This window comes from Salarias fasciatus, chromosome 14 (assembly GCF_902148845.1).
Source record: "Salarias fasciatus chromosome 14, fSalaFa1.1, whole genome shotgun sequence".
NCBI lineage: Eukaryota > Metazoa > Chordata > Actinopteri > Blenniiformes > Blenniidae > Salarias > Salarias fasciatus.
Window position 1 is genome coordinate 4,605,005 of NC_043758.1, and position 14,494 is coordinate 4,619,498.

The following is a 14,494-nucleotide window of genomic DNA, read 5'->3' on the forward strand; positions in this document are numbered from 1 at the left end:
GGCAGCCTGTACAGTTCACATAAAAATCCTCATAGTTCAACATTTAGTATCAACATTTATCAGACTTTGTGAGTACAGTTCCTTCCTGACGGCACGTTCCCAAAGCGTCCAGAGAGAGAGAAACACACACGAGAAACACACCGAGAGGCTGATGGGACGACAGCAATATGTGAGCTTCCTCCTCCTCCAGATGGCACTCTAACACAAACCAACAACCCTCCCTGTTTCACTGGAATGGACACAGGTACAGTGCAAAAAAAAAAACAACAACAATAACAGTAGCAGGACCAGATCAGGCCCCACATGATGAAACACATTTCTGCCCCAGAAAATGCCCGTTTGATCTTGTGTTTCCTTGCAGGAACAGGAACAAAAACAAGGACATGTCGACTGTGTGGCGGTGGCGCTCTGCAGAGTTCTATGGCTTTGGCGGGAGAGTGCAGAGGAAGCAGGAAGGGGCCTCCGCCGCCCGCCATGTTTGTGACGGAGCAGCCGCCTGTCCTCCCTCCCTGCCCTGCACCTCCGGACCCCAGTGAGCAGAGAGCACCGACGGTCATGCACACACACACACACACACACACACACACACGCACAGACACTGTACACCTCAACGGACGCCGGAGACACCAGAAAGACAGCGGCTACAGTATTTACACAGACGCCGACTTGATCGCATGCACTGGATAATACGGACCGCTCCGACCTCCCGGAGGGGGTTCGAACGCAGAGACCAAGAGTCGGCGCAGGAGTTCAGAGCCGGCGGACGCATCGCCGTTCGAATTAAAACCACTTCTCATGCTTTTCATTTCAGGAGTCTGACTCCAGCTGAAAGCTCCAGTTGACCTTGAAAACTCAGAGTGAAGATTCTTCAAGCCCCGCCCACTCGAGACGGGACGCATGACGTAGATTTGAAATGAAAACAGTTTTATGTGGTTTGTTCTCAGATGGAAAATGGCTTCCTGGCTGTGCTGATTAGTCCTTCATGCAGCTTTGCAGCATGTCGCTGCCTGTTGGAAATGAGTCCAGTTCTGTGATCAGTGAGCTGTTTTCTATTGATTCAGTCTTTTGTTCTTAGAACTCAGGGGAGCGGCTCTTCTGGAGGTCGCCTTCAGTCCGACTGTTCTCTGAAGTGACAGAGTCGTTACAGCAACTGACCTTTAAGATTAAACTGTCTGATATATCTTAAAGGGGACATATTATGCTTTTTTCACTTTGTGAAGAGTTTCTTATAGTAGCATGTGCTGCCGTAGCCTCATCACGACGGTCAAATCTGAAAACTGTCTGTTTCCCCCCGGGGTTGCTGCAACACATTTTGTGAAAATGAAACTGAAACGGTCAAGTTTGAGTTGTGTCCGCTTATCCTGAAATAAGCTGTTTAACTCCTCCCCCGGACTGTGGCCCCACCGTGTGTGTGTGTGTGTGTGTGTGTGTGTGTGTGTGTGTGTGTGTGTGTGTGTGTGTGAGAGAGAGAGAGAGTGGGTGTGGACAGATGTGTTCAAGTGCATCCCGGAAAGCAGGCTCAGAAACAGGCTGTTCTGAGGACGGCTCCTCAGAGCCACTTTTTAGACCGCTGAAACGCCGAACAAAGGATGAATTTGGGGCAAACAAACTTAAATATTATGTTTTTGGGCTTCTGAGACCGATATGACGTGACTGAAAAATAGCATCATATGTCCCCTTTAACTAATGAGGCTTTGAAAACAAGAATTTCACTTATTAATTTGACAATAAAAGTTCCAGTTATTCTCTGAACTGGTAACAGAACAGAATGTAGAGGAACTTGGACGTTGATAATCCAGAGCTGAACGTTTAACTTTGCCACATTTTCACATAAACAGTATCTTAATGTTTTTATTTAGCGTAGATTTTTTTTTCATTAGAATGGTACTTCGGCTGTGGATCATCACAGCATTTAGCAACAATAACTCATCTGGAAAATGCTCGGTGCTCAACAGTACGTTCAGTGTTCTTATGTTTTAATGCAGTTTATCCTCATGAACGTTTATTTCTTGTGCAAAATTCATCATTTCTGTGATGAGAGACTTCAGATATTCCACATTTAGAGGGAAATTCCAGTTTTTACTGAAGGAATGCATTTCTGTCGTCTCGGACGTCAGATTTTTTTTTCCATCTCTCAGCTACACATTCTCACATTGGTGTGATTTTTCGGCTTGATGTCATTTTGCACCTGAGCCGCTTCGAGCAGCCAAACCGACGTACGAAGTGTGTGTGAAGTGTGTGTAACTGAACTCCTGATATGTCTGTGCTTCATGGGGCTCAGATCGACCTCAAGAGAGCAAAATAACTTTAAATCAATGAGAGTGTTGAAGTAATGACAGCTGAGTGCTGCAAAGACGGAGCAGAGAAAGAAAGAGAAAACCAGAAGAATGAGACGACAACAGTATGACTGAAATAAACTAAAACAATCTTAAGGTGCTATTAGGCATGAAATATGAACAGATTAGGATTTTATAGATGAAAACAATTAAAGCAGAGCTTTTAAAAAACTGATTAAAATCACTTATTCAACTTCAAGATCAATTTGAGAACTATTCAAGTGTTTGCAGATGATAAAACTCCAGTTATTTTACTGAAAGAATTCAGCTGCTCGGTTTCAGTTTTCGCAGTGTTTCCTGTTTTCTAACTGTCGATTCATGAGGGATTTCAGCGCGACTTCCTCGTCTGAATTTTCCTCATATTGAATCAAAATGTGACGCTCGCTGGAAATTTGGGTAAAAAGTTAAAGAAATGACTTTTCATCTTGATGATTCACATCTTTAAACTGACTTTGTTTTACAAGAAGGTAAATAAATACAGATTTCAGATGAAACTCTTAGAATTTCATGGTTTGGCATAAAATTTCAAGCCTGAAAATCCAAATTTAAACTTCATGAAAAGTAATGTGAGGATTTAATTTGAACCATCTGTCTGATCAGAGTGGATTTTCAACTATTACTGAGTTTGAGAGCAGTAGTATTTAGAAGCTGGGGGAATATGGGGTTTGGAATCGGCTCGTAATCATTAAAGATGGATTTTATCTCACACACCAACAGGTTGCAGCTCGTCATGAAGCCTGATGGCTCCGCTGCCGTGAGAGACGCCGTATTTAGATGAGAAGGTGTAATTCAGGAGCTTTTTTCCTTCCTCTCGGCCAGGGAACATCTCGTCTTGTCACTGCTTCCACCCACATCTGAATGCTGGATCCTCTCACCTGTGCTCACCTGGTCAGACCCGCTGTGGGGAATCAGCGAAGAGAAAACCTGCACAGCACGTCAGAAACCTCGGCTGGATAATATTACTTAATATTACACTCAGCGTTAAAGGGAGAGAAGTTTGTGTTTGTTGGGAGATTTCTTCATTGTAAAGAAGGTTAATGGCACCAAATCTTAAAACTGTTGGAAAGTCTGTCTGCTTTTATATGAGGCCACAATGTCAAAGAAAAAGCATTTGTGAGATGAGCAAGCAGAACGTTAGAGTACAGACAGTTTAGTCTACACTCAACTTTTTGTTAAAAAAAAAAAATGAACGAATTCTTTATTACATTGATTTTTACCAAAACATGAGGTTTACAATTTAAATAAATGCCATTTTATACTCAAATCCCTTTTTTCTTTTAATTAAATACTGAATATCTGCCACTCTGCTTTTTTTTCTGGTTTGTTTTAATCAGGTATTACAGCTGTGTGTGTAACCCCACAAGCTCTGCTGCTCATCCCACAAATGCATTCTGCTCACAAAGGCGGCACGACTTTCCAAAGGAGTCACATGTTCCGGTGGAATGAGATTGATCGTTGGGGAGCGTTCCTCTGCTGAGCTGAAGCATCGTCTCTCTGGAGGACGGCGTTCACAGGACTGAAACTTCCCCTTCACAATCTCCACTGTTCAGCCAGCAGAGTCCGGGAGGAAGAATCCATCTCGCTCCACGTTTCCCCGAGTCTCCGTGTTGGTCCACGGTTATCTCGCAGCAGCAGGACGTTTCTGTCCTCCATGTTTCTCCTGGTTTGTCTGAGTTTGGCGAGGAGGCAGCGGCTCTGAACTCCTGCGCTCCTCGCTGCTTCTTCTTCTTCTTTTTCTTTTTATTGCATCAGGGGAACAGAGACGACGGTGTGATGTGTAATGTCAGCCCTTGAGTGTCCCTGTCAGAGTAAAGGTGGGGGGGGTGGGGGGTGGGGGGTGGGGGGGTGAGGAGTCCTGCATGACTCCTCATGCTGGCTTCATGGTTTTATTGGACGTCAGGTGCGAAACCCAAGAAAAAAAGAAAAAAAAACCTAAACTAAACCCCCAGAAAACATCGTAAAAACAGTTGATGGTTACTTTGAGTTCCTGGAGTCCGTCTGGCCCCGCCCACTGGCATGCACATGCACAGGCCGGCGCCGCTACTCCATGCCGTTCCTCAGCATCTGATTGGCGGCGATGAGCATGACGCTGATGATGAAGGCCATGGCGAAGGCGCAGATGAGGCTCTTCCTCACGCACGTCTGGCGGTTCTTCTTGGAGGGGTGAACTGGAGGAGAGGGGGGAGAGACATCAGAACGGCATGCTAGGAGAAAACAATGAAGGCGAAGCAGAGGGCGGCGCCGAGGCCAGACACGTTTCACTGAATCGCCTGAAAACAGAACCAGAAAACACCTGCAGGAGATCAAAAACACCAGAGTTACTCCCATCCGAGGAGCGGGAAAGTAAGCGATGGGTTCAGACGCCGTGCGCTCATTATGTTTAACGGCCGAGAACCAAACCCGAAGTGCAAGACGCTCCTCGAAGTGCCGTGAAAAAGCAGCTCACTGTGAACTTTTCCACTGAAGTCGGGAGCAAAAAGCAATAAGTCTGAGGCGCGACCTGCCGAGCTGAATTAACGGCCCCGCTCTGGATCCCGGCGGGTTTCTGGGACTCGGACTCGCAGCAGCACGACTCGCAGCCGGGCCGACGCCACGTCCAGCGCCAGGAGCCATAAATAACAGCAGAGACCGAAGAGTCCGGCGGCTTCACTGCAGCGAACAGCTGCACAATTAACGAAGAAAGAAAAACACTATAGAATTAATGGTCGAATTAAATAGTGGGGGTGTTTTCTTTGGAATCGGGGTCGAAGGGCAATCAGAGCAATTCTCCCAGCAGACAAGGTTAAAACACAAACCTTCATTTCACAGTCTGGGACCGACGAGGCTGCCAAGTGTCACACTCAGAGAGGAGCTCAAGCACTTTACTCCCAACTCTGAAACTTCTGGTTAAACTTCTGGACTCGTGCCACATCAGCCCTTTACAGAGCAAAGGCTGGAAAATAATGGAAACAAATGGACTTAAGAAGGATTTAAACTTTAACGCATGATATTTTCACTCAATCCAAAATTGTTGGAAAGTATAAAATCAGACATATTTCTGCCATTCAGCACTTCAAACTGCTTCTAAACAGCAGTAATTTATCACTGGACTGATATGAAACAGTTCAAACTGGGCGCTACAGTTTTACAAAAATATGTCATGAATCACAAAATATGAAGTCTGATCCGCACCACATTTCACTGTGACGTGGAAGTTAGAAAATAAGAGAATTTGCCTCATAAAGGATGAAAGGAATCAGTCAAACAGTTGTGTTTGACTAATATGGGATAAGCAGCATGTAGGGAGGAATAGAACTGACCCTCAAACCTGCACAGCTGACAAACAGAACTTCATTTTGAAAGGATGCAGACGCCTTGATGTGAAACTCACCTGACAACCTCCACAGCTGTGACCCACAGGAGATCACAAAGCAAGAAATACAGAACAAGGAGAATAAATAATGATTTGTTAAAGGAATAAAATGTGTATCTGATTAGAAACATGAGAAAACTATGATTTTAACTATTTGATTTTAAAAAGAGGAAAAGTTAGTTTGTTCTACAGGTTAAAAGCTGCTTTAACTTGTTTTCTCCAGAATCACTGAACAAACTTCTTCCTGAATGTTTCATTTGTACAAATCTGAGATTATTCAGGCTAAATCTGTGTGTGTGGAACCAGTGGTCGCTCAGTGGTGAGAGTTTTCTAAACCGGTATATAAAGCTGGACGTGGCGGTTCGGCAGGAAGCAGCTGAGAGGAGTTGAGCAGGCCGGGGCGACTCGGGGCGCTCGGCCAGTGACCCCTCCGCTCTCACTCGCTCTCTTTTCGACTCCACTCGCGGCGGCGCTTCCAAAGAAAACGCGACGGTGCGGCGCGGCGATCCGTTCTGGTGTCAGGAGCTGGAAATCAGCAGCTGAACAGAAACTATTCCAGATTTTCACATAATCTGAAGAGTGAGGCGCGATCGGTCCGTTACCTCGGGCCGAGGCAGGAGCCCAGCGGAGGAGGACGAACGTAACGCCGTAACGCTGACTGGATGTTTACTTCTCCTCCGCTCGGCTGTTTGTACACAAACACATCCTATAGCAGACTATGGAATATGTCTTTCTGAACCTGACTTCAGTCAGGGGAGTGTTTCTGAGGACAAGTCTCTGGTCGGGAACGGCACACACACACACACACACACACTCACACTCACGGTGAGTCATGTTCACACCTTGGCGCTGCCCAGTACAACCACAGGCTCCTCTGCTGGGTGTCTGAATCAGAGACGAGCAGATTATGAGGAGGGCAGAAAATCATTCTCACTTTCATCCCGCCTGTGATCACAGACAGTATTAATTCTTCAGCTTCGGCTCACTACAGCAGCACAAAAGGAGTTATTTATTCCTGTCGGCTCCGAGACGAGAAATTATCTTCATTTAAACTTTCTCTCCAAGCATCTTTTCCCAGCATTTTCTGGATTAAAATTCCATTAACGAATTAAAAATACAAGTGAAATCTCTGTGATATCTCTTGCATAGTTTCTTCTCTGTAACGGTAATATAAAATAAAGCCTCATTTTCACACAGAGTTCTTCAGATCTGAGGGTTAGAACTCAAAACAACAGTCCAATCTCATCTGATTTTGCGAGCAGGACCAGAGCTACACTGTAAAATAAAGAGTAGAGCCTTCAAATGCTCACAATTTTTAAAAAAAAACTGTTCAGAAACAAGCTGAAAAATTGCAAGCACAGTGCAGACACCTGTGGAGCACTTTAAGTTGTATTTACTAGGAGCATTATATCATCTGTTTGCTGAAAAGGAGGCGTGGTTTCTTGGAGCGTTCAGTCAGGATCAACTGGCCTGGGTTTGGATGGAAAGAACATGTGTTCGGAGCTGCGGTCGAGACGCTCGCCTCGACCTGCTCTCGGCCTCATAAAACACCTCCACAAAGCGGCGCCGCCGCCGCCGCCAAGTCTCCACAGAGGGTTTTCTTCAGAGGTCTTGGAGGTAATGGAGTGTGCTCTGATTTCCAGGCTGGAGCCGTGGAGCTGCCCAGACTCACATGTGCTTCACACACACATTCGTCATCCTGCGCTCGGGCCGACAATCCAAATTCATGTCAAATTCATATTTGACAAACAATCTGTGATCTTTTGTGCTTATTGCTTCATACTTGCTTTAATATCCAAACTGTGGGAGAAGTAATTTGTTGAAAGCTGAATTTTCAGGTAAAACTTTGTTTATTATGATGAAAACAAACACAAATGTTTGAATGAAGCACAATCCTGCTCGTGAAGAGACGAATCCCATTTCTCTACAAGCATAGATCAGTTATTCATTCACCCATCAAACCAGAGAACCTGCAGAAAACTCATACACACACACGCACACACACACACGCCGGCCGTGGCGTTAACCAAACCCCACTAGAAGCAGTCTGGACTCCTCTGAACCGTCACAGCCGTCTTCCTTACTGGTGGCAGAGATTCAGTGACGTGCTGGAGACGGTCCTCGGAGATTCTGGCAGCGCTCGCTGCAGATCCGGAATGTGAATCTCCTCATCCGCTACATCCAAGAGACGTTTGTTTAGTTCGGTTGTTGTCCGGTGAAGATGAAGAAGCCGTTTGAGACGATTCGTCGTCCTGCTGAAGTCTCCATCAGAAGACGACTCTAATAATTCTGACAATTCATAACTTTTCTGCTGTTTTTCTGAAGAGAAATGTGAGTATTTCCATCAAACGATCCCATTTATTGCACTTTGTCCCTCCTGCAGACGGCTGTTGTCTCTCAGGAAGCAGAAATCTTTCCATTTTTAATGATACGATGACGTAATCCTTTTTCTTGTGCTTGCTTCTTTTTTGTTGTCATCCTGTCTTTGCTTTGATATTCATAACAAACAGAGCGTTTGTTTTGGTCTTTTTGTATCATGAAGCTCACTGAAAGAATCTAGAAACACTAGAAGATCATTTTTTACCATTTACTCCAGTTGCCAATGATCCTGTGGGTCTGACAGTGACCTCTGGTGACCTCTGGTTTTCGCCCACGGGTTTAATGTTTAATGTTTGACACTTTTACTTTAATCTTTACTGATGCAGCAGGAAACTCTGGATGTGTTTTATTCTGGCGAAAGAGGTTTTTCTCCCTCTTTCCACCGTCGCCTGCGGGATTGTTTATTTTAAGTAAGTTCCATGAGATCTCTGCGCTGTAATCGGAGAAAACTAAATGAAAGTGAATTAAATATGTTCCCTGCAGAGATATTGTTTGGGTCCCTTTCCACAAAACTGCTTCCAATTGAATCTTCCCTCTTTGATCTTTGTTTCTCAGTCGCAAACGGTGAATCTGAAGTAATTCAACTCTTTTTCTAGTCAAATCTTAAAATGCTTCGCCTTTGTTTCTCGTCTTTCTGGCTAATTTTCTATTCCTTTGAAGAGAATAACAAGCAAATTGATTAGCAGGCCAAATGAAAAAGTAAGCAGATACAACCTTAAGCTCTGCTGCTGTAAACATGGACTGTATGGTGATTAAATCTCTGGTGTTCGGCCTTAAATCTGCACACAGCTGCGACATTCATGGATCGGAGTTGATTTCCAGGAACGGCTGCCAGACGCTCTCCTGACAGCTGCCGCTGCACGTTCCCCCGCGCTTCACGCCGTCCCGCCAATTTGCCGGGCCATGAATCAGTCGCGGGCGAACTCGTATGGATCGGCGGCTACATTCTCCGTCCTGTTGTTCCTCAGCCCCACGCCGTATCGACTGCAGGCCGGGACGAGGCCGGAGGGAAATCAAGGCGCTCTCAGGCGACTTCATATATCAGCAGGGCGCGCTGGTAAGTACAGGAGCGGGATGATGGAGTGCGCTCAGGACGGATGGCGCCGTGACACCTCGTATTGATCCCTCCCTGAATGAGCTGTTTTTGGTGTCCCCGCGCGGCGGTGCTGCTCCGGCGCCGCTGGGACCGATGGCAGTGATTGGTTCACATGATTCTTTGGTGGTCGGCCGCCGTCATAAACCAGCTGGAGCATTATGCTGTCACGGCGCAGCAACACTTTTTAAGACCTTGATCAATCGCTGCAACGTGTGTCGAGTCATTTAGTGGATTTACTGGATCCCAACCAGGACAAGATGGATCCACCACATATCAGCCATAACATTATGACCACTTCTGACAACCAATAAGAGAATCATGGCCAATAATGGAATCCTTTTAGCCGTTTTGTTATAATTCGGAGGCGAAATTAATTCAGAGGCACAAAAATACAGTCTGACAGTGAAGAGTGGGGTTATATAATATCTGAGAAAAACACTGAATGTTCTTATATCACAAAGAAAAAACTGTTACTGTCACTGAATGAACAGCAATAAAAACAACAAAACCACTCTTCAGTATGAGCGTTCACATTTTCACACTTTAAAGAAACGTTTAAACAGGCGGTCATAATGTTACGGCTGATCGGCGTATCGTAGAGGAATCTAACTGTGCTCATTTTAAACAACGCGAATTGCAGACATTTTCTGCTGAGAGAAATGTGACTGCGGGTTTGACGGTTCTGCCTCGGGGGCATGAGCGAACTGGCAGCTACTCAAACGTCCTCAATTTATGTTATTAAAGTCGGAAAAAAAAGAAAGACATTGAAAAAAAATTCACTTTTTTACTTTCAGATGTGCACAATATTTTCTATACTCTGTCCTGTTTCGGAGTGGTTTGAATCCTGGAACAAAACACCATACATCAGTCTGGAGGCTTAAATGAGGACTAGAGAGAGAAGAGAGAGAACTTACAATCTCTTCAACAACACTGAGTAATAACTTAAAGATTCAACATCGGCTCCAGCGAACTGTTCATCAAGGGTCTTTGAGAGACACAGACACAGAAACACCATCTGGTGTTGAAAACACTGCGAGTATTAAAAGCTTAAACAATCTGGACAAAGCTGGAAAACCTGCAGGAATTATCATTAAACTAAAATATCATATAGTTTGTATCTAAATCAGAAGTTCAAGGTCCTGTCGAACAAATGCTCCCTGCCTTTCAGGAATCGAACCAGGGACCTGCTGTGCAGAGCGTACAACATATTGTTACACACTCACACACTGCACCCCAGCAGAAGCTTGTTAACACAGTGTGCTGCTGAAAACACCTTGATTCCTCTCTGTGCTGCACATGAAGTGCTTCAGCATCAAAATAACCTGAACTTTCATCATAATTTCTTTTTATTCAAAATTCAACGACTTTTCATTTGTTTTTCAGCTTTTTCTTGTGAACATGGAGGATGAGTCATGAAATCTGAATCCTGAGCTGGCATTTAAAAACATTTAGGAAAAGGTTTGAAACAGCGACACTTCCTGTTTTTATGCTGAGAGAGTGGATTAAAAAAAAAAAGTCCCAGAATCCCCTCCACCGCTCTGATGTCCATAAATCTTGGATGGCTGGTTTTGCAGAGCAAGGTCATGCATATTTCATCTGTGTCGCTTCCGAACAGATGACCAGCTGACACGAGTCCCCTCGAACGGCCCCGATCAATAAATCAGCAGGCGCGCTGCGAGTGCGTCGCTTCAAAATCCAAACTGGACGACTGAAAGTCCTCCTGACAGCACGGCTCGGCTTTTCTCTTACCCAACACACACACACACACACACACACACACACACACACCTGTCTGATGGGATCATGTGTGTGTGAAGTCAGCGCAGGGACTTTTTTTCAGCTCACCTCCCTCAAACTCAGTCTGACAGTTCCCCGAGTTTTCCTTCAGGCTCTCCTCTTCGTTGATGATGATGTTCTCTATGTCCTTCATGGTCAGGTGGTCTCGGAAGGCGTAGAACAGGATGTGTTTCAGCTCCTCCAGGGTGATCCTCTGCATGTCGAACTGCGGGAAGACAAAACACCAAAGGAGGGTTTGCTTTGCTTTTGTCACTATTTCTTTTCATACAGTTAATCCACACGTATGTTTGTCAGCTTGAACACCAGCAGCTGATCCAGCAGTTCGAACCTTCTGATTATCTTCATCAATCTTTTTAACACACAATAAACTGGCATGATTATCATGAAATGTTGATTAAAGTTGAGAATGTTTTTTTTCTTCAAATGTGCATTATTCTACGTTTTTATATAAACTCTGTTTACAAATTGATTTTATTATGAGCTGCTGAATAGTTTGAATTTTCCCAGCAGGATGAATTAAGTATTTTCTATTCAAACATGTTTTAATCCATCACGGATTGATGGATTAATGAATGACTGAAAATGAATTTGCAAATCTAATAAATCATTTACATATAATTAAAACACTCTGATTCAAATCAAAGGGAATCTTCTGTTTAATCTTTCAGGCAAAGCAGAAAAACTTATTTTTTTGTATTTAAACAGCAGATATTTGTACAAACTGTTTTCAGTCAATAGTTGATTTAGTTAATCCTGTTAAAAAAAAGTCTAATTATAACAAAACGAAGGCATCAGTGTCAGACCAGTTAAAAAATGGTGCAACGTGACTCATAATTGTTCTTCAGACAAGCAGTTTCTGATATGTTGCCTAAATGGGATTTAAAACTGCGTTGGTTAACGCCATGTTTATTTGTGATATGTTGAAGCACAGAGAACTAAAGTGGGCCGAATACCAAACCCTGTGGAGCTTTACCTATATTTACAAAAAATAAAAAATCTCCTAAAAGATGAACACATAATTCAACATAATGTGAAGAATATCAGTTATTTTGTATCAGACAGAGCACTGAAGTCTGTCAGTGTGAGGGACAGGAACCCAGTTTGGGGTTCTGGCAGAGACTTTCCGAGCTGTGGACCGACCATGACATATGCTGCAGCAGCACAGTGCTGCTGGATACACACATTAGCCGCTGTGGATTGATGTCAGGCAGACAACAAAGCCTCCAGTGCGTAAATCACCGTGCCCGTCTCGGTAATTCTCCATCATGCACATCCCAGCACCTCTAACATGTGCCAGTCTAACGCAGCCACTTTAATCAGAGCATCGCTCGAAGCTGATACGTTGATTAAACTGAGTGTTCTGGGCTGAAAGCGACTGATTTACTGTCCGGTTTGAATATGTGGATGATGTACACACACGCCAACATTTTAAGGCAAATTGATGTGAAGGTCGCCCGTGGGAGAAAAGTGCTAAAAAAAAGTCTGAAAAGTTAAGAGAAACGTAGGTTTATCTGAAATCGATGTGGCAGGGCGGATCGGGATCAGATACTCACATTATCACAGCTCATCCGGATAGATTCACACTGATTTACAGCTTAATGCTCGCAGGATCACAGGACAAACTCATCGCACCTTCAAATTATCCAAAACGTCTTATTGCCGCCGTAAAAACACACGGCCAGCTGACCTTAACGCTCAAACTTCAATCAGTCTAATGGCCTGGAACCGAGCCTGAGAGCAACTTCCGGTGGCCGAGCCTGAACTCTGAGACCAGATGCACACGGCTGCAGCTATCAGATCATCAATACAAGTGATGCTCGCCACACTGAAGTGTGGAAAAATAAAATATCAATGCTCCGATTCCATTTTCAGTCTGGAGCTGCTCTATTGACCCCATTTTGGAAAGTGGTCTGAGTTCACATCTTCACATCGGTGATGGACCCAGGTTAAAACTACAGGAGATCCACATCACGGCTCTCCAGTTCAGAAAGCTACGGCGGCTGGAAAAGCTCCGCCTCTCACCACAGTGCGCAGATCAAACCCGTCAGAGCGTGTTTGTTGCACTCAGCAGTATTGCGATGAACGGCGCTCGACCGGAGAGTGAAGGATGACATTCACTGGACTTTCTGGCAAACCCACCGAGTAGATAATCACAGAAGTCACCGCATAAATCAGGCCTGGTCTCTCCCCATCGATAGCATTTGTTATCTCTGAAGCTCAGAGCGAGCTAATGAACAGTCACAGCGATCACGCCTCAAATGTTAATCAGCCTCTATAAAGATTCATTATCAGCAGCTAATGAAAAGGTGGGGGTCGGCCTTTCATCTCCTCTTTGCTGCTTCATTAATCAACGGATAAAGTAAATGTTGGGTAAAGTAAAATGAATCAGACGCTTTAGTGACCAGAGAGTTAGGCGTGGAAGTGACGATTCGGTGCGTCGGCCGGATCACGATGCAGACGGAGATCTGCTGCTGCGCCTTCTTCGCCGCTCCATTCAGTACCGCGGTTCTCCGTCCGGTCCATCTCCGGTCTGCTCAGTCTGGCGTCGCAGCGGCAGTGAAGCGTGGATATCTCTGCCACCCGCAGCTTCCTGCCTGGCCGAGGGGGTCAAAGTCTAAGCCGAGCTCAGTGCTTTTGTCTTCACTGGAATATATTGAGAACTACTTTCACTGTGCCAACCATTCTTCAGTTACTATTTCACCGAACTCCTGTTTATTTTGCTAAATCACTCGTCACTGATGCAACAACAGTGGAAAAAAGGAAAAACAACACAATTAACTCAGCATCACCACAGGTTTATGCACTACTTCCTCAAATTTTTCAAGAAACTAGAATATTCTTTGTATTTTGCAAAAGACATCTTTATTGCTGGAAGGTGTTGATACATTTCCATGACTAAACCCATCGAGGTGGAATAATGCAACGCTGCATCAAGGTGAATCTGATCAGAAGCCGTACTGTAAACTTAATTGGCCACAAAAGCCCACAAAATACGGCTGTAATGAATATTTAGCAGAAGTGAAACAGTGTGAAAGCAGAGGCCTTCCAGACCTCGTTAACCATCAAACCTGCAGCATTCACATTTTACGAGGACATCATAAACTTAAATCACAAGATGTGCTTCGGACACGTGAAGGTGCTCTGAAGCTCCTTATGGTTCAAAAACGTCCATATAATCTACATATCAGCTCAAAAAAGACCTTTTTAATACCATAAAGAGACGCTTTGCTCACACCAGAGTCCTGGATGAAGCGCGAACCTGCGGTGAAGAGGCGGATCTACCTGGAGCCGGCCTTCAGCTCCGCCGCTACTCCTCCTCCAGGGAGACGGGTCCACGGCCCTAACTGTGTTTACCCAACCTCCGTGCAACCTCTCAACCCGCCGGCAGACGTCAAGCGGCTGCCAGAATTTCATTTGCCAGGAAAAAATAAGGAGGAAAGAAGGAGCCTGAGCATAGCTTCATTCACTGAGCGCGCAAGCGGCAGATAAGGAGAAGAAAACGCTTTATTTTCACTTTCCCAGCATGCATTCACA

General features: G+C 44.8%; 1 protein-coding gene across 2 annotated transcripts in view; it reads right to left on the reverse strand.

The window, feature by feature from the left end:
* Positions 1-4,296: 4,296 nt before the first annotated feature.
* The window catches only part of caln1 (calneuron 1), a 64,811-nt gene continuing 54,613 nt past the window's right edge, over positions 4,297-14,494 (reverse strand). Inside the window, exons 5-6 of one of the 2 annotated variants that reach the window (XM_030109292.1) lie at positions 11,009-11,165; positions 4,297-4,504 (exon numbers count right to left, since the gene is read on the reverse strand). In XM_030109292.1, the coding sequence (XP_029965152.1) occupies positions 4,377-4,504; positions 11,009-11,165 (285 nt within the window). In that variant the 3' untranslated portion in view covers positions 4,297-4,376. The remainder of the gene's footprint in view (positions 4,505-11,008; positions 11,166-14,494) is intronic. The other variant, XM_030109293.1, reaches the window with a different exon arrangement.